The sequence below is a fragment of the Sminthopsis crassicaudata genome, chromosome 3 (assembly GCF_048593235.1).
Source record: "Sminthopsis crassicaudata isolate SCR6 chromosome 3, ASM4859323v1, whole genome shotgun sequence".
Lineage (NCBI taxonomy): Eukaryota > Metazoa > Chordata > Mammalia > Dasyuromorphia > Dasyuridae > Sminthopsis > Sminthopsis crassicaudata.
Window position 1 is genome coordinate 483,004,921 of NC_133619.1, and position 25,414 is coordinate 483,030,334.

Below are 25,414 nucleotides of genomic sequence, written 5' to 3' on the forward strand. Positions count from 1 at the left end.
AATGAAAGTCATTACTTTTTTTGAAACTTAATAGTTTTAAATGACTTGTCTGAGCATTGGTGTCAAACTTAGAAATAGGGCATCTTGCATATATAACTCTGCAGGCCACATATTGATTTAGGAAACCAAATATTGATATTTATATTTTTATATATTTTGTTTTGTTAAGTATTTTCCAGTTACATTTGAATAAGATTAGGATTGCACTTGGGAATTATGTTGTCCACATGCAGTCAGCAGGCCATGTCTATATGATATGTCTGATCTAGAGCATTGAAGTTTGACTGATTTGCCCCAGATCACAAAGTCAGTATGTATCATAGGTGGGACTTGAACTTAACTTTTCCTAGTATCAAGGCCAACTTTATATCTATTATAAACCTCTCATACTATAATATAAAATTTAAAGATAACAGACATTTATTTTTCCTGGAAGTGTATAGATTTGCAAAAACAATGGCAGAACAGAAAGGGAACAAATTTTGAGTGAGAAAGACCTGGCTTCAGATTCTACCTTTGACACATACCTACCTTAAGTATGGGACCCTGGGCAAATCACTGAACTCACTAAAGCAGTAAGAAGAATTACACAGTTGAATCTGTGTAGGATTTCCACACTGATGAAATTACAAGGCTAGACTTCTTCACTCCCTCCTACAATAAAATTTGTATTAAATAAAATTTATAATTGAAATAAATTTCATTTGATTACCATGTTATATTATATATTAAAATTAAACTTTCTATTGTCACCATTGTTAGGGAGAGAATTGTGATTTGTGGCTTCCTTCCTTCATGAAAACATCCTCCATTTTTATATTGCCTTTTCTAGTTTTTAGACTCATTTCTTTTCATTTTCGATCTAGGCACTCTCATTTTTTCCTCTGCCTCTCTAAAATAGAACATGACATCTTTTTATTCCACATAGTTCTTTGTTGTTCTTTGCATCCTGCTCAGTTAATTGAAAATATTTTATTTGAGCAACTATATGTGCTAGGCATTCTATTTCACTCTGAAGGGGATACAAAAATGATTCAAATATAATCTCTACCCTTAAGGATTTTACAGTCTAGTAGAAGATGACATAGAGAGATAACTACATTACAAAACAGAATCTAAAAAATGAAAAAGAAAAGCATAAACAAAATATTGTGAAAATTCTGAAGGAACATCATATCCAGTTAAGATATCATGCAACGTTTCATGAAGGAGGTGACATCTGAGTTACACCTTGAAAAATAGTATTTCAACAGGTGGGAATTTAAGGAAATTATTTTCTCTAGATTTTTAGAGACAGCGGACAACATGAGCAAAGATATGGAGGTGGTGAAACATCAAACATATTTGAGGAATAGCAGTACTTTTTGGGTAGTTTATATGTAGTAGGGTAATGGGAAATAAGGCTAGAAAGATAACTTAGGGCCACATTATGGAGGGTTGTAAATATCAGTCTAAAAGTATTATTTCCTATGGCAGGTAATAAAGAAGGATTTATGAGCAACAGAATGATGTATGTTTTAGGTAGATGCATATGGCTACCATTTGAAAAGCTTGAGCAGGGAAACTAATTATCATATTGTTATTGTGGTCATATTGTTATTGTGGTCTAAGTAGAAGGTACTCAGAATATGAAATAGAATAGTAATAATGGATACAAAAAAGGAGGAAATAGATTTCAGAGATATATTAGAGGAGAAAATGGACAGAATTGAAAAAGTTGAACTTTGGGAGAAATGGTAATGAAAGTTTCCAAGCCTATATCAATAGAAGTTTATTGGTGCTATTGGCAAAAGTAGAAATATCCTGAAACCTTGTTTTGAGATGAAGATGAGTATGTCGAGTATGCAGATAAAACATTCTGAGTTTGGGAGCTCAGTATGATGTAGAAAGAACATTGGACTGGATTTAGAAAATCTTGTTTCAATTCCTTGATCTGACAATTATTGAGATAATTTAATCCCTTTGAGTGTGTATCCTCATCTATAAAATGCAAGTTTTGTTACCCCCTATATCATAGATGAGGAATATAAGAATAGAGAGATGGAATGATTTAGATGACATTGCAGAAGAGCATACATTTAAAAAAAAGCAAAAAAGCCAGAACTTTAGAAAATGCTGGCATATGAGGGAATGCAAGGAAGAAGAGACAATCAACAGAGGAGTATTCAAGAGACTTATGAATAAGAAAGTTTTAAGAAGCATGAGTATCAGAAGATTTAGAGAAAAAGACAACTGAGAAAAGGTATTTAGATTTTGAGATTAAGATTACTTTCAAGAAAACAGTTTTATTTGATTGTTTAGAGTGGAAATAAACAAGGTATTACAAAGTGTTAGGAAAAAGAAGAAGCTATAAATACAGAATATTTTTTCAAAAAGTGCATTTGGAAAAGGAAGAAGAAAAGTACAATGGTAGTCTGAGGAAGTAGTAGATTGCCTTAGACATTTACTAGTTGAAAATTGGGCAAATCACTTAACTGCTGAATATCTTTTTAAGAGCAAATGAGATAATATTTGTAAAGCACTTAGCCAATGTCTGGTATATAGTTGATGCTATATAAATACTATCATTATTATACTATTATTCTTATGGTCAGAGAAGAATATTTTTTTTTAGAAAGTAGGATCATGAGTGTATTTGGAAGAGGGAGAGATTAATGATTTCAAAGAAAGGGAAATTATTGATTTAGAACTAAGGAAATTTTTGAATGCCATCAGATTCAACCCTTTCATTTTTTTGGAAGAAAAAACTAAGATGTTAGTAAGGAAGTGGGAAGGGCATGGAAAGATAGGAAATTGTGGTCAGAGGTGAATTATTCTAGTTATATCTAAAGTTGGTTGGAAAGGGAGGTCACTAGAGCTGTAAGGCCTCCAGTGTTAAAGTGTTAAAGACTTTCAGTATGCTAAAGTTGCTATAATGAGGGCAGGAGCAAAGTGAAAAAGGTTTGTTAGCCAAGTGCTGAAGTAAATTAAAATAGTAAGAGAATATCCTAATGTTAGTAATAATACAAGCTCATATTTTTATAGATACTTATGATGTGATTGGGGAGAAGGTAAATATGCTACATAGGTATTATTTGCCTGGGGATGCATTTCAGTGGAATCTAGTTAGTCATCCTGGCCTGTTCCAATCAGATCTTGCTTTTCATTTTCTCAATCTCTTCCTGACTTAAAACTCCCACTACCCACTTCCAATGATGTAGTGTAAGATGAACTGAAACTATATTCCCAGGTTAGGACTCCATGGAATGGCATCTGGAAGGTCTGTGAGGCCTTTTTCCTTGAATGTTCTAGTATTCATTCAATTCAACAGTCTACTTGTATCTCAGGGGTTAAAGGAGGAGATGGTCCTACATTTGGAATCAAAGTATAAGTTCAACAAAAATAGATGTGTGATTTTGGAGGAGAAAAGATAATGGTATTTGTGTTCTACACCATCACTCTCTTTTTGCAGTTGAAGAAAATGAATCCCACAGAAGTTCAGTATGGTCCAGAACACCCACATGATCAGTCATTTTTAGCTCTAAATCTATGATCTTTCATTCCACAAATATTTCCACCTATTCTGTTCTCCCCACACCTCACACAACTTTTTTTTTCTAAAACTTTTCTCTAACACATTTATGTTATGTTTTGCAGTATAATTTATATGCTATGTTCCCCTAAATTGTAAATTCCATGAAGGTAGGGACAATGACTTATACAATTGATATAAAGATTATAATCGATGGCATGAACTTAGAAAGAGAAACATTGTCTTAAGAACATATATGAACCAAAGAAATAGTTTCCTGGTCCTTTATCATAGTGTTAATACCAAAATTAAATTAAAAAGTATTGCTAAGTGCCTCCCAACTATTGGTCATATGAACCAGAGGAGTTATAAATGGCAGCATAAATTTGGATTCAAATCATGGGTGCAATACCTATTCTCTGCCAGGAGGCATAGTAGAAAAAGATTCTTTCAATTAAAGTCAAAAAGACCTTGTGGACTGGTTGGTGGGCCTGGGCAAATCATTTCATTTTTCTCCATCTGAGTTTCCTTCTCTGTAAAATGAAGGTAATGATAGCACCTCCTTCATAGTGTCTTCCCTCTGAGATTACTCCCAATTTATCTTCTACATATTACTCCTTTAGATTGTAAACTTCTTAAAAGTTGGGGCTGTTTTTGCTTTTCTTTATGTCTCTAGCACTTAGCATATAGTAAGTGCTTAATAAATGCTAGTTGACTAACTGATGATCAAGTGAGATCTTAATCCCAGTGGCCCAGTAAATAAGGTCTGGGTCCTGAACTCTGGAGGACCTGCATTAAAATTCAATCTCAGATGCTTACTTGCTGTGTGACACTGGGCAAGTCACTTAATCCTGTTGCCTAAGATTCCTCATATGTAACATGAACTGGAGAAAGAAATGACAAAGCAATTCTTTACCCCTGACGAGAAAATCTCAAATGGGACTATAAGAGTGTGGACGCAACTGAAAAATGACTGAACAGGATTTGCAAAATCCTTTGTAAACAACAAAATAACATATAATTGCTAGTCATTGTCATCATCATGGAAAGAGAGGAGATTTCTTCTCCACCTATACCCCCACCCTTAGCTCCAGTCCTCGGATAAATCACTTCCCTGCTCTCTAATCTTCAATTACCTCTTTTAATTAAATCCAACTCAATTCAATTCAGTAAATATATTCAGTGCTTACTTTGTGAAAGTTACTATTCTATTTTATCTAAAAAGATAAAATGGAAATAGTTCTGCCTCCCCCCCTCCCCCCCACCAGCTTACATTCTACTGAAGAGAATAAACATATACAGAAATTTAAATACAAAGAAAAACAAAGTAACTTCTGGAGGGAGAGAGCTCGGATAACTGGGGAATCAGGAGCCATAGCTAGGAAAGAGGGAATGTGTTTCAGTCATGGCATGTCACCTGTACAAATGTATACAAGAAGAATAAATGTCACATAAGGAAAGTAAAGGAGGAAGAGCTGGCAATAGATGGTACTGGACTAGTGGATTTCTAAGTCTCTTCCTATCTCTAAATCTATGAGACTGATGCCCCAATGTCATCACATAAATTTTTTGATGCAGGGTTAAAGGGAGATTCTCTTTTAACAATGCCTAACATAATACTTTGCAGAATTTGACTTTTGACACTATGTTATGATGACAGAGATAGGTGAGCTTTACTAAGCTTATGAAGGGTCAAGTTGAAGATCAAATTGCTTTCTCCATAGGTAGTCTGATCTTAGAAACCAGGTGGTTTCTTATGCTAATTATACTTCTATTATGTTGCCTCCCTTGGTTTCCTGAGGCAAGGTCAAATCTCTGTTTCCTCATTTATAAAATGATAGGGTAGGATGGACTAAATCAGATTCTTCTGTATTTTTTGGTCATGATCTGAAATCCATGTGTTTGGGCTGCATAAATTTAATTAACATTCACTTTCAATTTAAATTATCAATTGATCCAAGCCTGTTAATATGACACTGAAGGTCAGTTAGTTTTACCAAGTGGTTGGATTTTAGCTTTCTTCTAATTTATGATTGCTATTTAATCGGGTTAAAAAAATAAATAACAATTTACAAACCTCAGGCCAAGCCCTGAGGTGAACTTCTTAAGATTAGGTAAATTACCTTTGGTTTGTGGGTTGTATGTTGGAGGTTTGGGGCTTAGATGATATCAAGTCTGTGATCCAAGCCTAAGTAGTATTGTTTTGGGACATTAAATTTAGAGTCTTCATGACTCTATATTTTGAAACTAATACCATGGCAATTCCAGACATTAGAATAATTGCTATATGGCTATCTGTATATTATGATGTATTTTGTCACCATCAATACTAAATTGTATGCAACATGATATCAGTTGCTTTTCTGAGATCACTTATGTCAATACTTAAAATGAAACCTGAGCTTAATTTAAGATTTATTGAACCTTGCAACTAAAATTTTCAACTATTCATTTCTTCTACTCTTGATCCCCTCACATTATTATCCCCTTGTCTTAACGTTCATGCCCTAGCTTACCCTCCTAATTGACCATCTCCCCCTGTAGTCTCTAGCAGCTGGAACAAGTCACCTCACCTTGCTGACTTGGTCCACTACATATGCAGTTATCTTAATTCAATTGAACTCTCCCTATTGTACAGCAATCCTTTTACTCTTCCTTAATTGAATCTCTCCACTTCCATCAATTATTCAAACAGTTTCTTTTTTTCTTAGACCTTCAAGACTATTTCTTTCCCTTCCCCCTTTCCCACACAACTCAAAACGTAGGCTTCTCCTTCTTTTTCTCTGAATCTGAAGAAGAGTATTTGAACCTGTTTCCTGTTCTATGAATGTATCTTTTTCTTTTTCCTTCTCTTCCTCCTTCTCTTCTCTTTGTTTTCCTTTTTTCTTCTCTTTTTTCTTCCATTCCCTATAAACACACAGATATACCTCATTAGAAAAAAAAAAAAAAAAAAAGACTTTCACTTGACCTTATCACTTTTATATATATTCTTCCTTTCACTATCAAACTCCTAGAAAGAATCATCAATACTCAACGTCTTTGCTTACTTTTTCTTTATCTACTAAATTTGCAATTCTTTGCAACTTGACTTCTTATTCTGGGGTCAAGTATTCTTATTTTACTTCAGCAATTTTCCCTTTCTGTCTTGGAAGGCATATCTCCATTCTCCTTCTCCCTTTCCTCTAGATCCCATTCTTTGAGAATTGTAGTCAAATCAACATTATTATTGCCTCTGAAAAATGAGTGCCAGTTGACTGCCTTGTAGTTCTACTAACCATCTTTGTGTCTTTATGCCCATAACTCACTTCCCTGGCATTTACTACCTTTATATGTATTGTCTCATCTAAGCTTCTTGATTGCAGGGACCATTTTGCTTTTGCATTTGTATCTCAGCATAGTGTTTAATAAGGTAAGTATTTAATAAAGCTTTTGATTCATTCATCCTTAATTATTTGTTCAGTGGAACTGAACTCTCTCATTAAAGTCATTTATATATTTCAAAGAGAACTGAATTTCACATGTGTAAATTATATACTTTCTGAAAAGAATTCATCTTCTGATATCTTTCTATAGTGTGATAGGGTTTCTGAAGATGCAGGGATTAATATTTTATTTAATCTAATAAAGAAATAGTGTTCATACTAGAACTAAGGACTATAATTAGTGAATTTAAAAAAGAGTTGTTTTCAATTTGGGGACATGAATTTGCTTTTGTCCTTTAGTCCTAACGCATATAATATAAAAATCAAGGTGAATTGATTTTCCTTTGTTTTCCCATTAATCAGCTGAACATAAGCCCTTCATATTCTGGCTCTATCCCAGTAGGCCTTCTTGCTATTCCTTGAAATTGGCATTCCAGCTGTTACTACTATGTTTTTGTATATACACTGTTCTGCATAGACTATCTCCTCACTCCTCCCTCTTATAATTCTAATTTTTATTCAAAGTTTTTGTTTGCTTATTTAAAATGTTCATTTAATTTTTTTTATCCTGATCAAAATGAGCATTTCCATGCACACTGTAGAAGAGGAAAGAATTGTACATGAAACTGCACATTTCAATTACATAGAACTTGCTTTTCTTTTTAAGTATGTATATAATAAATTCAACATGTAACTTTCAATATTGTCCTACTGGTGTAATTCCTTCTGACCTTACTTCTCTTCTCTCTTTTGTAGTATAGGAGAATCTTATCCCAATACCAGATTTCTTCAGCATTCAACTCTGGTGCCAACTCACAAGAAAAGCCCTTTATGTTATCCCTAGTTATTAGAGCTCTCTCTTTCTCCCACTGTCTTTCACTTATTTAACAATTTTATTTCATTAAATAAATAATTATAAGTACTTGTTGTGAGCATGACCTTGTACTAGATTTTGGGTGTCTAAAGACAAAAACAAAACAAGTGTCTTAATTCTGTGGCATTTGTTGTTGTTGTTTGTCCTTCACTCTCATAGATGACCAGGACAACAGGGAGATGATGCCCTGATAAGTAAGTGAATTGTATTTGAGTGAGTAAAAGAGGAGTGTGCAAAGTTACCAACCTTACTTTCTCCTTCAGGGCTATCTGGAGTCAGTGGCCAGATACAGATCAGAGTGAATGGAGATGTGCCTGGATGCAGTGGGAAACCTTGACTTTTTTAAGCTAAAGTTTTTAACAGGTCTCCATTTATTGATTAACATTAAGTAAGAAAGAAATGAGGCAAAAAATGGCCTTTTAAAAACCTATAACCTGATTAAACCATTAAAAAATTTAGTTTGGAAGTCTCCATGTATATGTTGAAGATAAGGTATAGTGAACCAAAAGAGGCAGAGACTGAAAAGAGAACTACCAATTAGAAAGGTGATCCAAGGATGTGTGAGTGAAATGGATTTGAGAGATATGAAAGTAGAAATATGATACATGACAACTCACTATATATGGAAGGAGAGAGAAGAGCCAAGGATGACTCTAATATTACAGACTTGGTGTCTGGAAAGATGATAATGCTGTTAATAGTAATAGAGAATTTTGAAGGAAGAATGGGTCTGGGTGGAAATATGAGTTCTGTTTTGGTTATATTGAGTTTGAGATACTCATGGAGCAACTGGGTATATAAATGTCTAGAACCTAATTGAAAATGTATGACTGTAGTTCAAGAGATAGATTAGAATTAGCTATGAAGATTTAGGAGATATTTGCATAAAAGTGATAAAAGTGATGAGATCACCAGGAGAAGGAATGTAAAGAGAGAAGAGCCTTTGGACTAGAGCCTTAGAGAATACTCCAGATTAGTGGACAGAAAAAGGATAATTCAGCAAAGGAGATTGAGAAGGAACAGTTAAAGAGATAAGAGAACCAAGAAATATCAGTGTTACAAAAACTAAGTGAGGATCCAGGAGAAAAGAGATAGTTTTCCTAAAACTCAGATCAATCCCTGTCACCCTCCCACTCAATCAACTTTAGTCACTCCCTTTCACTTCTAAGATCAAGTATAAAATCCTTTGTTTGATATTCAAGGCCATTCATAACCTAAACCCCCCCCCCCTCCCACCTTCTCAATATTCTCATACTTCATATCTCACATAATCTTTGAGCCATTAACACTGGTCTCTTTTTTGTTCCTCAGACAAAACACTCATCTTCTGAATGGTCCTTTTCACTGGTTGACACTTTCGCTTGAAAGGTTCTTTTTCCTCATTTCTGCCTTCTGGCTTCTCTGGCTTCCTCTAAACTGGAATTAAAATCTCACCTTCAACAGGAAATTTTTCCATGTCTATCAATTCTAGGGCCTTCCCTCAGTTGATTTTTTCTTATCCTATATGTAGCTCATTTGTGCATTGTAATTATTACATGCTGTCTCTCCCATCAGATTGTGAGTTTCTCGAGGAGACTATATTTCTTATTTTTTTGGAGGGGGGAGGGTGGATCCTTGGAACTTAGCACAGTGACTAGAACATAGTAGGTGATTAATAAGGTGCTTATTGACTGGTTGATGGTGTCAAAAGCTGCAGAATTTAGTAACAAAAAGACTAGCAAAAGACATTGGATTTAGCATGACTATTATCACTATCACACTGAAGTGATATGGTTTTCCCAGTATATTGTATGCTTCCTGGTTAAGAGAGTTGTTTCTCATTTTATTTTTGTATTCCCAATGACTAGCAATGTACTTTGTATATGGTAGTTGCTCACTAATGCTAATAAATGCCTATTTCATGTTTACCTTGACATCATTAATGAAGACTGTTAGACAAAATAATTATCTATACGGTAGCATCAAAGAATTTTGTAAGGTCTTAACATATATATTGGAGACATTTTATTGGAGGACGGATTTTAAGATTTCACTTTGCTCTAGAGCAGGACTTCTTGAAACTTTTTCCACTTATGACCATTTTTCACTCAAGAAATTTTATGCAACTTCCGGCTTATAGGCTTATGAAATAAGTATATAAATCAAACATTTACTGATAATAAATTATAAAGAAAATTATTTTAAAGCAATTCTTTGGCATACTATAATTTTTATCCTTTATTAAAGATGAAAGCAAATTTGCATGCTGATGACATGGATGTCATTCAGTTATACAATTAATTTGGAAATTAATTGAATTAAAGTGATAGGTCTTTTGGGATCACTTAAAACTAGTTTTTCCAATTTAATTTTAATTATGGATATTATTTTGTTAGATTCATAAGCAAACTCTTCATTCTACCTTAGCAAAAACAAGGTGCTTAGATATTCATTGATCTTGTAGCTTTGTATTTTTCATGTTTATATACACTTAGCTATAGAATAGATGTCAAATAGTGGTCACCTTAGCAGTGACCTTGTCCCTTCCAATAAAATAATTTATCCTTCAACCTACATAGTTGCTGTTAACATTTGCAATGTTTGCTACTTTTTCTGCATATTGATTGATAGAATATGACTTTTATCCTGTTTGCAAAGATCCTCTTTTTTAATCAAATTGTTTTTTTGTTGACTCATTTTGTTGACATTGAAGACATGATGAATATGCAGTAAATAAACTGACCTTTCTTTTGTAATGTAGATTTTTCAATGATATATTCTTACCCCATACAGAAGATTTAGCTTTGGAAAGAGATTATTTGATAAAAAGGAACTACATTATGAAGTTATATTGAAAATGCTGAAACTTTATACTAACATGGCTCATCATATAGGAAGAAAATGTATATATTCTTATGATATTACTAAAATGCAATTATGCTTTTCCTTTGAATAGTAACTTTACTTTTCTTTAAAATATTTTCTTGACTGAAACAAATGATTTTATATATCATATATTGTTTTAGAGGCAAACTAAACATTTTTACATTTTAGGTTTTGCTGGAAAATACCCGTGTTATTCATTAAAAGGACATCTGAAAATATAAACATAAAGGACATTATATTTGAAAGTCAAATGTAGAACCAAGAGCAATATGCATATCAGGAGATCCAAGTCTTATTTGATTCCACGCCTTACTAATCACATATTGGCTAGTCTCAGACCCTCAATTTTCTCATTTGTAAAGTGGGAATAAAATCTGCCCTGTCTTCCTCATAGGGTTGTGAAAATTAAATGAGATATAATGTATGTGAAAATATTTTGAAAAGGTAAAGTGCTTTAGTAATATAAGATATTATAAATTGCTATTTTTAAAAAAAAAATCCATTCATACAATTTTATAAGGTCTTTTTGAAGTTTATTATCATTAATTTAATACCTGGAAATATGTGGCTCCATTTGCAAATTTCAAGATTTCACTATTTTAGGCCCTCCCCATATTCTTTAAACTTGGTGTCCTCATCAGCAAACTTGGATTCAATGATCATTTTATTGCAGATCATTCTGAAACCTCATCTCTAGCCCTAATCTATCTCATGAATTACAAATCTGTATCATCAATGATCTAGTGACCATTTCAGATTGGTTACCCTGTAGACATCTCAAACTCATTATGTCCTAAACAGAACTCATTATCTTTCTTCCTCAAATCATCTTCCCCCCACAAAAAAAAAAAAAAAAAAAAAAAGCTTTCCTATTTATGTAAAATATGTTTATGGGTCTATAGTTCATAATGTATAAAGTAGAAACACCAACTAACAAAGACAGAAAATACATACAAAGGGAAGTCTAGTAGTGTAGTTTAGGGTACTAGATTTGCAGTGAGAAGAACAAAATTTGAATTTAAGTATTAAAAACTTGGGCAAGTTTCTTCATTGTCTCCAGCCTCAATTTCCTTATCTGTCCATACACCTAAATGACTCAAACAAAAAAGGAAAGAGTTGAACAAGGTGATCCTAAGGGTTCCTTCAGTTTGTAAATAATACCTTTGAGGTACTCTAAGAAACACACAAACAGTAAAAATTTCAAGTTGTAATTCAGAGGTTAGTAGATAGATTTAGTTAGATGAATATTTGGAGGCTGAGATAAGAGGAAGACTAGTGCCAGGTTGCTTGGCAGTCCTGCAATGCATCAGGCAGTTTATATTTAGAAAGTCCCTAGAGCTGAGGGTTAATACTGTATATTGGGGGGAATGACTTTTTGTTGCCCTTCTGTTCACTTCTCTCCTTTCTCTTTCTTGTTTTCTATTCCAGGATCATAGAACTCATATAACAAAGCTGATAATATCAGAAAAGAAATAATGATACACATCTGTACTCAATCCTTGCTGAGATGAGAAGGCATCAGAATAAAAATATTTTTTTAAATCATCTTTTTTCATGTCGTAAATGGAATCCAGAAGAGTGAAGAACATGAACAAATATTTCGTGGGAGGAAATTCAAGAACTCCTAATTACTGAATGGTACTTCACCTTAATGACTTCTGGGAGGGATAGAAGGAGAAAGACAATTCAAGAAAGTGATCATCAGAGTGGAGATACAGAATGTAAAAATAAGCACAACCATGTTTTCTGACATCAGATAATGAATGAGTCCTAATAAAAGGCTTTTCACTGGTCACAGAAAGCTGGACTTATGGTGGGGAAAAACTAGCACAGAAGAAAGGAAAACATAATCTGTGTTTTAGTAGAAAAATATTTCATGAGAAGAAATAATGGAGACCAAGGATGATGTCAGGTAAATGACTTTTTATAATGTATATGTATATTTTAAACTACTTCAATTATAATGAAATTTCTTACTTTACTGATTGTATATATAGCTATTACATAGCTTATATATTATAGCAATACAATTATGTGCTACATATTATATAACTATATATTTTATACTCTATATTATATAGATTATATAGCCATTATGCAGCTATACATAATGGCAAATTGAAACAAAAAAGGAAAAAGTAAAGTCAAATTTTAGCAACAGATTAATTACATGGAAATGAACTAAAAATCTAAAGGCCTTAAATTCTTTTATAAACAGTTTATAATAGTTTTGGATTTTGCATTTGTTGTTAAAATTTGCTAAATTGGCATAACTAGTAAGTCTACACAGTAAAGTGTGAAGTATGATGGCCAGGAAACAAATAATAATTCATATTTGTATAGATCCTTATGGTTATAATATGATATTCATATGATTTATTTCAGGAAAATTGGTCATTGTGAATCATCACTATTTTGTCACTAGCTTACCCTTAAATTTTTTCTTCTTTAAAGTGAATATACTTCTAGTATTTCTTCCATATTCACTGCTATAAGGAGATATGGTAAGGATAAATGATATAACCCCTTAAATACTTAAAGCCATGTAAAATGTAAGATGCATAATGGGTATAGAGAGGATAATCCTTTCCATACACCACCATTCATACTTGTGTTGATCTCATTTCGACACTTAATAGGTGACAATTTTGCTTTTCAGCAGATAAAATGTCTTATTTATTTACAAGCCTTTGGCTTTCTGCCTAAACAGAACATTTTACTGTCTTATGTTGTGCTTTGAAAAATCAATTTTATTCATTACTTGTATTCTAATGTAATGTCTTTAAGAAAAAAATAGAACAACATTCCCTTTTGAAGATTGTTTTATTTAATATTAGTCCTTGAATGTCCCTAAAAAAGACTACAGTGAGTTCTTCTCTGTTCAGTACTTGAGTGCCATGGGAGGTTCCTACAGCTATTAATAACTGCAGCTAAGGTTCACATAAATTGTCCTCTGGCCAAATAACATTGTAAGTTGAAAAGATGTTTCCAATTTTAAAAACATCAAAGAGATCGCTTGTATTCCTTGTTTACTACCTAAAGAGAAGAAATTCAATGGAGATATTATCATTAGGTATCCTTACTTGTAAATTTTTCTTCTGGAAAGCTAGGTTTTTATTTTATATCCCATCCATGAGGTATATAGTGTATGAAGATATCATCTTTATCATCATCACCAATCCCTTTAAGTAGTAGTTCATAGAAAAGTAAACAAAATAATATTTTGCCAGTCCTGGGCCAGGACTACTTGTATCTGAACTCTTTTTGATCAAGATGAGAATAAAGAAATTATAATCATCAAAATAATGGACATTGACATAACTTTTTAAAAGTTTGCAAGCTGTGAGGTAAGAGCATACCTATTTTACACATGAGGAAACTTGCCTAGAACTGACTTGTCTAAAACAATATAGTATGTATTTGAGGAAGGATTTGATCCCTGAGTTTCCTGATTCCAACTCCCATTATCCACTGTCAAGCTGCTTCTCCATACAAGGAAAAGTGACAATGTTTTTGTTTCTATAGATCCAAACTATGATTTTTTTTTTTTTATGGTGTAATGTACAGATTAGTGGACTTGAGGTAAGAAAAACCTGAGTTCAAATCTTTCATTAGATACTTACTAGCTATATGACCCTGGAGAATAACAGCCTCTTTTTATCAACTGTGAAATGAGGATAATACTAATAATACTTACCTCCTGGGGTTTTTGTGAGCATCAAATAAGATAATAAATGGAGAGCACTTTGCAAACCTTACAATGCTACTGTTTTTAGTGCTTATTACTTTTGTTAATGGTTTTTTAAAATAACTAGCACTTACATAGCAATTGAAGATTTATAAAATACTTTATAGATATTATCTAATTTATCCTCTCAATTTTAGGAAGTAGGTGAAATTAGCATTCCCATTTTACAGATGAGGAAATTGAGCCAAAGGTTGAGTGATTTGCCCAACATCACACAGGTGTTAATATATCTGAGGATTGATTTGAACTCCAGTATTCTTCATTCAAAGTTTAGACTTCTATCCACTATACCACTTTGCTGAAGATAACTATAAAGACAATGTGAAACAATGAGAGAGGCTCTCACTAGGAATCACTTTGCTTGATTCTGGTCCCACCAATAATTAACTAGCTATGTCTTTTGAATAAATTATTATCCAAGAAGTTTGGACCTGAAGTGATCTCTCAGAAGGAGGGTTCTCACTTTGTGTGTGTGTGTGTGTGTGTGTGTGTGTGTGTGTGTGTGTGTGTGTGTGTGGTGTTGGTTCAGGGATGTGCTTTAAAATGCTTAACAATTCATTCTCTGAAATTAAAAAACACACTTTTAAGTTAAATGCTCATTCTGAATATTTTCTCCATTGATGAATATTAGTCATTTTCTTAAATCTACACAATCAACAAAACAAAGAAAAAAATCATGCCCTGATATTCAGTGTCTGCTGATTTCTGAGAGGCAAATTCTTGCACTGAAATTTTGCCAATAAGCTCTCCTAATCCTAAGGGATTGCACTTTGGTTGACTGATAAATCTTGTGAACCCTTTCTCTGAATAAAATGTATAAAATGAGAAACAAATTATATTAAAAGTTATCAAAATATATTTTAAAAACAAGCTCATGGACCCTAGGTTAAGAGTCCTTTTCTTATAGTAAAGTGAGAATCCCTCCTAGCTCCAGGCCTCTATGATACATATGATGCTTTTCAAAAAAATTACTTTAGCCTTGAGCAGTCCTTTCCTTAAAGAAATCAATAGTTATTTCCTGGTTCATATTAAAGTAGCTTTTCTTTCTTCTCAAGTTCTGTACCTCATACCTGTTTCTACTGCATCTCATTATGTTTATTTGTGACTGCTTCCCCAATACAAGATCATTTTGAATTTTAATCCTGATTTCCAAAGTATTAGTTAGTTGCCTCTCCCAAATTGTAGCCATTTCTAAATTTAGGATCATGGGAGCTTACTTAATGAACATAGTCTCTTTTCTATTAGAGTCAGTGATTAGGATGTTAAATGGATTAGTATTACCAATATTTGAATTTATAAAGAATCTGCAGTCCAGGAAATGGATTTTTGTCCACATTTGGATATATAACGGAAGATATTTTAAATTCCTGGAAGTTTTCTCACCATCTTGACTTTGATTAATAAGTAAAGTCTTACTTGTAAGCAATTTTGTTTCTCAAGTAATCAGTGCTTAGTTTAAAGTCACCAATTCATGTCTATGAAAATATAAGCTGTAAAGTAACATGGCATCACTGAACACAAATGCCAGAAGGCATAGCAAGATGATGTAACATCTGCCACAGTGAAGATCAACATCCCAGCAGCTTGCATTTAGAGATATGTATATGCATGTATATAATACATGTATAAATGGAGAGATTGAAACAGTATTTCTTTTCCACATTAATAGCATCAACTTCATCTAGTGTGCAGCTGTGAATGATTTATTTTATGTATGTCAATAGCAGATGTCTTTAGTGTGATAACATGAAATCGCAATATCTACAAGGTATTATAAATTCAGAATAATATAACAGAATATACATATATAACCTATATAATATACATATATAACATATGTGTATATACAACATAAATTTATATATAAAATATGTAAATATTAATGTATGATAATTATAAAAATATATTTTGTAATATATTAACTAACATTATATATTATATATACAATCAAGAGTGATTTGACAAAAGCTGTCCAACTTGTTTGTGCAAATAGGGTTTTTATACTTAATCCATATATGCATGGTATTACAAGGCATGCTCTGTTCAGGTCAGTATTTGTCCTAGTCTGAGGGTTCTGTTGAAGGAAAAGCCCATTCAACACTGTTCAGAAATAGTCTTGGACTGAAATGAACTTTCTGAACTCAACTTGGAACTGATCCCAGAGTATGTAAAGTGGAGGTACTAAAGGAACATGATACCTTGGGGAGGGCACTTAAGTGTGAATAAATTATGAAGGGTCGGGCCATTTATATATCATGGTTAAACACCATATGGTCTTTCCTTATTAAAAATATTTTTTAAAAAGTCTATGATACTAGACTAAGAACTAGTTTTAAAGGTACGTCAATGACCCCTTATGATAGAATTATATATTTAACACTTAAATATCATCTATCCACACTAATGGAGAAATTAAGGTATTCTTTGGTTATAATATGTCTAAACTCATACAATAAGTGGCTAGTATGAGAGACAATGGTACAAAAATCTGATAACCTTATTTAATGTTCATGTGAAAAGGTCATACTATGCATATGAAGTGAAATTTAAAAAAAATAAATGGAGAAATTCTATTATTGTTTTCCTTTCATCACTGAAATTGATACTATGCATGCTCTTGATCTTTAAATCATAGCTCACATTTACTTAGTACTTTTGGCTATTAGAAATCTTTCCTCACAGTAACTCTGTGAAGGAGACAGATTAAGTAACATAATTCCCATTATACAGATAAGTAAATAGGAAATCAGATGTGATTTGCCTGTAATTACAAAGTTAATAAATCCCAGAACCAGGTCTTAAACTCAAATCTGTTGCCTCTCTGCCTCCTTTTTTAGATCAGTTCTTTCTTTATCTGGCTGCTTACCATTACATTATAAGAAAATAGGAAGTTGCTTGTATTAGAATTTTGATAAATGCTTTAAAAAAGGTTATTTATTTTAGACTTTTAAACTTACTCATATCTACACCATGTGTCATCTACAAGGTGCTATAAAGCATAATAGAATAAATGTGAGAAAACAACAGATTTTCAAAGTGGTTCTAAGTGTTCTAATGATACATGGGAAATAATGGTGATAAAAATGATGTGTTTTATTTGTGCCCAGAAGAGCGGTTCACAGAATAAATTGTATCTTTTTGGATACCTCTCTTGACATTGGCCTTGAAGTATTTTGAAATTCCCTTTGGACAGTGAGTCTATTCAAAGCTAAGATATCAGAGGTAAGAGGTAGCACAAAGACACATATATGAGGATATTTGTGTGTATCTGCTGGTTTAATATTTGAAGGATTCTTAAATCGTTTAAATTAACAGATTTGTTTAATTTTTCAATTAAAAGTTAAAGAATTTATCAAATTTAATTTAAAGTTAAGCACTCATTATGTGCAAGGCAAAGCCAAAGCATCCTCAGAATGTAGGCCTAGAAGGAATCTCCAAGTTTGACACATACAGAAACCAAGAATTTGCACAAGGACAACCAGTTAGCATCAAGAGTAGGATGTGAACTGCTGAGAGAGCCAGTATCTTATGCTGCCCATCCTAAAGATTTATGTTATGCTATTTTAACAAGTCATATGCTATGATAGAATGCTTTAAATCAAATCCCTATCTTTCATTCATTCATTCAACAATCATTTATTAAGCATCTACTATGTTCAAAGTACCATGTTAGTTTCTTAGGATACAAAGAATGACAAACAAAACACTCTGTCTCTAAGGAGATTATATTCTATTGGGAACACAGTAGATAAATTCAAATAAAAACAGATGCAATGTAACATTTTGGATGAAGAATGGTAACAACCATGGTGTATGGTGTGTGTGTGTGTGTGTGTGTGTGTGTGTGTGTGTGTCTATGTGTGTGTCTCTGTGTGTGTATGTTTGTACAGACCTTATCCAGGAGATAGCAGCTGAGCCTGATGGATTGTTTGGCATTCCAAGCGACCTCAGTGCAGAAGGAGGGAATATGGCCATTGCACAAAAAGAGTAGAGGGAAATGGGATGTCAAGACTAGGGAACAAGTAGTCCAATTTAATTAGAACATGCATGAATTGTAGTAACGTAAAATAAAGCTGGAAAATTAGACCAAAGCTAGATTGTGAAGAGTTTTAAATGTCAAATAGGAGAAGCTATATTTTATATTAGAGCAATAAGTAACCACTGAATATTCTAAATTAGCTAGTCTTTGTTAAGATACAGAAAGGGAAACATATTCATTTCTCCTCAAAATTCCCATGGATCCTTCTCACCCCACATTCTCAGGAGATCCTTGCCTCAATTTTACTGAAAAATTTAGGACATTCACCGCGTTGCCTCTTCTCCCTTCTTCCTAATCTATTATTACTCATCTGCTTTATGTCATTTTTTTCCTTCACCTGCTTTTCACATTAAGAGGTGGCCTTATTCTTTACCAAGTCAAACTCTCTATATGACGTAGGCCATAAAATCATGTTTTCTCCAATAGATTGTTCCTTCTGTCATCCCTTCTTTCTCACTTTATCTCTACTTGTCTGCTGGCTTCTTTCCTACTGCTTAAAAACATATTAATATTTTCCCTATTCTGAAAAAACCTCATTGATCTTTCTCTCACTGCTAGCACCTAATATCTCTTTGCCTTTGTGGTTGAACTTGTGAAAGTTTCTGATCTCATCATTCAATCCAAATTTCTTTCTCCCAAGATACCAATGGTATCCTAATTACTAAATCCAATGGTCTTTCCTCAGTCTTGTTTATTTTGATTTCTCTGCAACCTTTGACACTGTTGATCATTCTCTTTTCCTAGATTTTTGGGACACCAGTAACTTTTGGTTCTCCCTCTGTACTTTCTACATGACTGTATTTTCTAAGTCTCCTTTGTTAGATCATCATCCACATCAAGCCCAGTATTTGTAGTTGTCTCACAGGGCTGTCCTAGGCTCTCTCTTCTCTTCTCCCTTTATACCATATCATTTGGCGATCTTATCAACACCCGTGGTTTTAATCATCATCTCTATTATTCTTAAATCTGCCTTGTCTTAACTTCTCTTCTTACTTCTAGTCTCCTACTGCCTTTTAGACTTCCAAAATTAAATGTTCAATAGATTTCTTAAATTCCATATGTCTTGAACTGAACTGAATACCTTTCTTCCTGTGTCTTCCCCCCTTCTAAACTTTTGACGGGCACCATGGTCCTCCCTATTCCCCTATGTTGGCAACCTAAGTGTCCTCTTTGATTCCTCCCCTGTCCCTCTCCTCCTCCTTCTCTTTTTCCCTCTATCCCTCTCTTCCTCCCTCTCTCCTTTTCTTTCTTTCTTCCTCCCTCTCTTTCTTTCTTTCTTCCTCCCCTCTCTTTCTTTTTTCCTCCCTCTCTTCTTCCTTCCTTCCTCCCCTCTCTCTTCCTCCCTCTCTTTCTTTCTTTCTTTCTTTCTTTCTTTCTTTCTTTCTTTCTTTCTTTCTTTCTTTCTTTCTTTCTTTCTTTCTTTCTTTCTTTCTTTCTTTCTTTCTTTCTTTCTTCTTCCTCCCTCTCTTTCTTTTTTCCTCCCTCTCTTTCTTTCTTCCTTCCTCCCTCTCTCTTCCTCCCTCTCTTTCTTTCTTCTTTCTTTCTTTCTTTCTTTCTTTCTTTCTTTCTTTCTTTCTTTCTTTCTTTCTTTCTTTCTTTTCTTCTTCTTTCTTCTTTCTTCTTTCTTCTCTCTTCTCTCTCCTTTCTTTCTTTCTTTCTTTCTTTCTTTCTTTCTTTCTTTCTTTCTTTCTTTCTTTCTCTTTCTTCTTTCTTTCTTTCTTTCTTTCTTTCCTTCTTTCTTTCCTTCCTTCCTTCCTTCCTTCTTCCTTTCCTTCCTTCCTTCCTTCCTTCCTTCCTTCCTTCCTTCCTTCCTTCCTTCCCTTCCTCCTTCTCTTCCTTCCTTCCTTCCTTCCTTCCTTCCTTCCTTCCTTCCTTCCTTCCTTCCTTCCTTTCTTCTCTTTCCTTCCTTTCTTTCTTTCTTTCTTTCTTCTTTCTTTCTTTCTTTCTTTCTTTCTTTCTTCTTTTCTTTCTTTCTTTCTTTCTTTCTTTTCTTTCTTTCTTTCTTTCTTTCTTTCTTCTTTCTTTTCTTTCTTTCTTTCTTTCTTTCTTCTTTCTTTCTTTCTTTCTTTCTTTCTTTCTTTCTTTCTTTCTTTCTTTCTTTCTTTCTTTCTTTCTTCTCTTTCTTCTTTCTTTCTTTCTTTCTTCTTATCTTTCTTTCTTCTTTCTTTCTTCTTTCTTCTTTCTTTCTTTCTTTCTTTCTTCCTCCCTCTCTTTCTTTCTTTCTTCCTTCCTTCCTTCCTTCTTCTCTCTCTCTCTCTCTTCTCTCTCTCTCTCTCTTCTCTCTCTCTCTCTCTCTCTCTCTCTCTCTCTCTCTCTGTCTCTCTCTCTCTCTCTGTCTCTGTCTCTCTCTTTACCACTCCCTCTTTCCATAGCCAACCTGTTGTCAAGAGCTGTTGATTTCATCTTTGCCACATCTCTTAAATATAGTACACTATGTCCCCTTTTGTTCTCCAAGAGTGCAAACTCTCTATGTCTCAACATCATACCTTGATTATTGCAATAGCCTGTTGATTGGTCTGCCTGACTCATTTCTTCTCTCTCTAATCCATCTTCCATTCAGCTGGCCAAGTGATTTTCCTAAAATATTGGTCTGACCATCTCACTCCTACATTTAGTAGACATAGTATTTGGCATATAATAGGCACTTAATAAATGCTTATTAACTTGATTGGCTGATAATTTTTATAAATTTATTTTATATCCTGCTTCTTTGCTGAAGTTATTACTTTTTAGTTGGATTTCTAGCATTATGTTAAATAATCCATCCTATAGTCTAAAAAAATGATGATTTTTTTTAAGTCTTTGCCTATTCTTTTTCTCTTAATTTTTAATTTCTTTTTCTTTCAATTTTCTTCTCTGCCTTGCCTCAACCAGTTTTAGTTTGAAGATCATTTTGTTTCATAGAGAGTTTAGTAGGAAGTCTTCTTTCCTTATTTTTGAAAAAAAAAACACTTTGGAATTAATTGAAATTTCAATGTTTGATAGAATTTACTTGTATATCCATGCAGTTAATTCTTTCTTTTTTCTTTGGGGATTACTTTATGGTTTATTCAATTTTTTTGTCCCTGGACCCTCTATTTTTTCCCCTGTTAATAAGGGTATTTTATATATATTTTAAAATATATGTCCATATTTATCAGCTTTGTTGACAAGTTGTTGGGAAATAGTTTCTAATAGTCCAGTTTTCCCACATCCCCTCCAACATTCTGCATTATCTTTCCCTGTCATTCTAGGCAATCTGACAGGTGTGTAGTGGTATCTCAGAGTTGTTTTAATTTGCATTTCTCTGATTAATAATGAATTGGAACATTTGTTCATATGACTAGAAATAATTTCAATTTCTTCATCTGAAAATTGTCTGTTCTTATCCTTTGACCATTTATCAATTGGAGAATGGCTTGATTTCTTATAAATTAGATTCAATTCTCTATATGTTTTGGAAATGAGACCTTTATCAGAACCTTTGACTGTAAAAATGTTTACCAATTTATTGCTTCCCTTCTAATCTTGTCTACATTAGTTTTATTTGTACAAATGCTTTTCAATTTGATAGAATCAAAATTATCTATTTTGTGATCAATAATGATCTGTAGTTCTTCTTTGTTCACAAATTCTTTCTTCCTCCACAGGTCTGAGAGGTAAACTATCCTATGTTCCTCTTATTTATGATCTTGTTCTTTATGCTTAGATCATGAACCCATTTTGACTTCATCTTCCTAATATATGTTAAACATGCAATTCTTAACTATACATTTTTACAATTATCATTGTTGTGCCACAGTTTTCTGTCTCAGTTTCCATAAATTATCCTGACTCAAGTTTCCCTAAATTGTTCTTCTTTAATTCCTTAATTGTTCACATCAATCCCCCTGGTTGCAACCCCTCTTTTCTGTTCATTAGGGATGAGATAATTAGGGCTGTAGAGATCTGGCCACTCTGACATTCCTAAAGGTAAAACTCCAGACGTCCTATCTCAGATACCTAATTGAGATCCTCTGCTTCTATCTCTTGTTCCAGACTTTCTGTCATTAGTTTTACTACTTCCTTAACTCCCAATTTGTAAGAATTTTTGGTCCTCACCACCCACCCTGTCAGAACCAAATTGATGGTCTCTGCCTGGAAATTCCAGCTCTCACCAGAGTTTGGACTCCACCTCTTGTCTTTGTCTCCCCTGATCTTAGGGACATATATAACTCATTGGAATCTCACAGTCTATGTGGATACTGAATGTTTTAAGGCATCAGTTCTTGGGCCAAAATGGATCCTTTGGTCCCAGACAATCTCTCCCTCTCAGAAACCCAAATAAAATATTAAAAACTCTAATCTCGATCTTGCCTCAGTTTCTCCAGCATTATATCATGTTGTACAAGAAAAATGAGATCAAAAAGAAAAAACCAATGAGAAAGAAAACAAAATGCAAGCAAAGCACAAAAAAGTGAAAATATTATGTTGGATTGCATAACTCATTCCTCAAAGTCCTTTCTCTGTGTGCAGATGACTTTATCACAAGGTCATTGGAATTGGCCTGAATCAAATCACTGTTGAAAAGAGCCACAATGATTATTGTATAGTCTTGTTGTTGCTGTGTCCTGTTTTCTTTTGGTTCTACTCACATCACTTAGCATCAGTTCATATAAGTGTCTCCAGGTCTCTCTGAAATCCTCTTGCTGATCATTTCTTATAAAATAAGAATATGTCATAACATTCATATATCCTAACTTAGTGAGCCATTGTCTAACTGATGGGCATCCATTCATTTTTCATTTCTTTGCCATGGCAAAAGGTACTGATACAAACATTTTTGCATGTGAAGTTCTTTTCCCTTTTTATGATATCTTTGGGATATAGGCTCAGTACAAACACTGCTGGATCAAAGGGTATCTACAGTGTGATAGCCCTTTGGACATAGTTCCACATTACTTGCCAGAATGGTTAGATCAGTTCACAGCTCCACCAACAATGTATTAGTATCTCAGTTTTCCCACATCCCCTCCAATATTCATCATTATCTTTTTCTATCATCTTAGCTGGATTTTTTCTGTTTTTACTTTGCCATCTGGTTTAATAGATTTGGACAGAGTTTTTTTTTAATGATTTATTGAGATATAGCTTTCAGATATAGCTTTTTTATTTGATCATGGGTTCAAGGTATGATAATTCTTAAAAATTTCTCCTTAACCCATTTTCCAGATCAATTGTTTTAAACAGTGGAAATCTTTATGCTTTTCTAATTTTCAATCTCAACATTGGTCTAAGATTTCATATTGTCTTATAAAATCACTGAGTTTTGTTTGCTTTATTTCATATCTTTAAAGAGTCTAATATTTGGATAACACTTTTCTACCTTTTAAAGTATTTAAAATTATTCTGCCTTTTTATATCCAAGTTTCATTTTATATTTCTTGCTTCACTACTTCTGGTCATCTTGTAGTTCTCATGGAGAAGTCATTCTTTTTGAGTTTCTGCTTTTATTTGTTATGTAGTTATTTTCTTTTTCAGTATTTACCATTTATGCTTCTCTTCTGCAGTATTTCTTCATTTTATTTGATATTTTCTTCTTTTTGCTTATATGTTCAGCCTGAATTTGGGTTTCTGGAGAAGAATGAGTTATATTTTGCTCATGTTAACTGTTGGATATTGATTGTTATCAAAATTTTTTAAAATTGTAAATTAGTTAAGTCTATCCTTGTCTAATCCATCCAGGTCATTGATAAAAAATATTAAATGGGATAGGGCCAAGGACAGGTTCTTTGGCTTAGAGACCTCTCCCCAACTTGATTTTTGAAGCATTATTAATTATTCTTTAGAGCTGGTCATTAAATAAACTCTGAATCTAACGAACAGAGCTAATCTCTTCATCTTTTTCTCTTTGTCTCAAGGATGACACAAGAGACTTTGTTAGGTATTTTACTGAAATCTAAATAACTTATATTTATACATCTTGGATCTTCCAATCTTGTAACCCTATAAAAAGGTAATTGAGGCAGTCTAGTTTGATGAGGATATGGTGATTATTAGTGATTATGACTTTCCTCTCATAAACCATGCCTATTATATGTTCTAGAATTTTGTCAGAAATCAAAAGTCAAACTCAGTAACTTATACTTTGACGACTTCACTCTTTTTCCATTTTGATGAAACCATATTTACTTTTCTTAATTTTTGCTTCCTTTTCTAGATGGTAATTATATATTTATTTAATAATATGGTCTAGAATTTTGCCAAGAATTGAATTCAAATATGAATTAAGTGTTGTAAGGTAACACAAGGATTCAATGGACTATATATAAAGTGAGCTTCCAATGTTGATTAAGAATTGATCATTCATTTTCTGAGTTGCCTGCATTCAGGCTTTCTTTGAATCTAGCCATTAAGTCCATTTTGCATCCATCAACTTATGTTATGGTATAATCTATCATTTCTACTTATGTTTTTAAAAAATTAAACAACTTTCTAATAAAATAGTATAGTATTTAAGATTTTATAAATGGCTAGAAGGACTTCATCAAAATATCTTCCCCATACCTTCCGTTTAGAAGGAAATTCATTTTCCTGTATCATCATTTCACTCTGGAGCCTCCAACATCCATAGGATATAGGTGATGAAGAAAATTTCTAAACATCTCAGCTGCTTTGGAAAACCTAATTTCTAATCTTAAGAACAATATGAAACCTCAGAAGATATGTTCCCATAGTTATACAAAGATATATTAATTAGTTAATTCAGGGTAAACATTGCAGAAATAGACAAAACACACACACACACACACACACACACACACACACACACACATATATATCTCTGACTATAGCAAATGTAAATGGGAAGAATCATGAATGGTATCTTGCCTAATAATAACAAAGAAACTTGGCTTTGAAGAACAGCTGAGAAACTGTACCTCTTTTTCTTCTTTACTATGATGACAGATTTGATTTATTGGTTTTGTTGAACTGC

At 33.1% G+C, this 25,414-nt stretch overlaps 1 protein-coding gene across 2 annotated transcripts in view; it reads left to right on the forward strand.

The window, feature by feature from the left end:
* SACS (sacsin molecular chaperone) overlaps nt 1-25,414 on the forward strand; it is an 80,330-nt gene that overhangs the window by 879 nt on the left and 54,037 nt on the right. For both annotated transcript variants that reach the window (XM_074303660.1, XM_074303661.1), the window contains exon 2: nt 12,101-12,584. In XM_074303660.1, coding sequence (XP_074159761.1) covers nt 12,562-12,584 — 23 coding nt within the window. In that variant the 5' untranslated portion in view covers nt 12,101-12,561. The remainder of the gene's footprint in view (nt 1-12,100; nt 12,585-25,414) is intronic.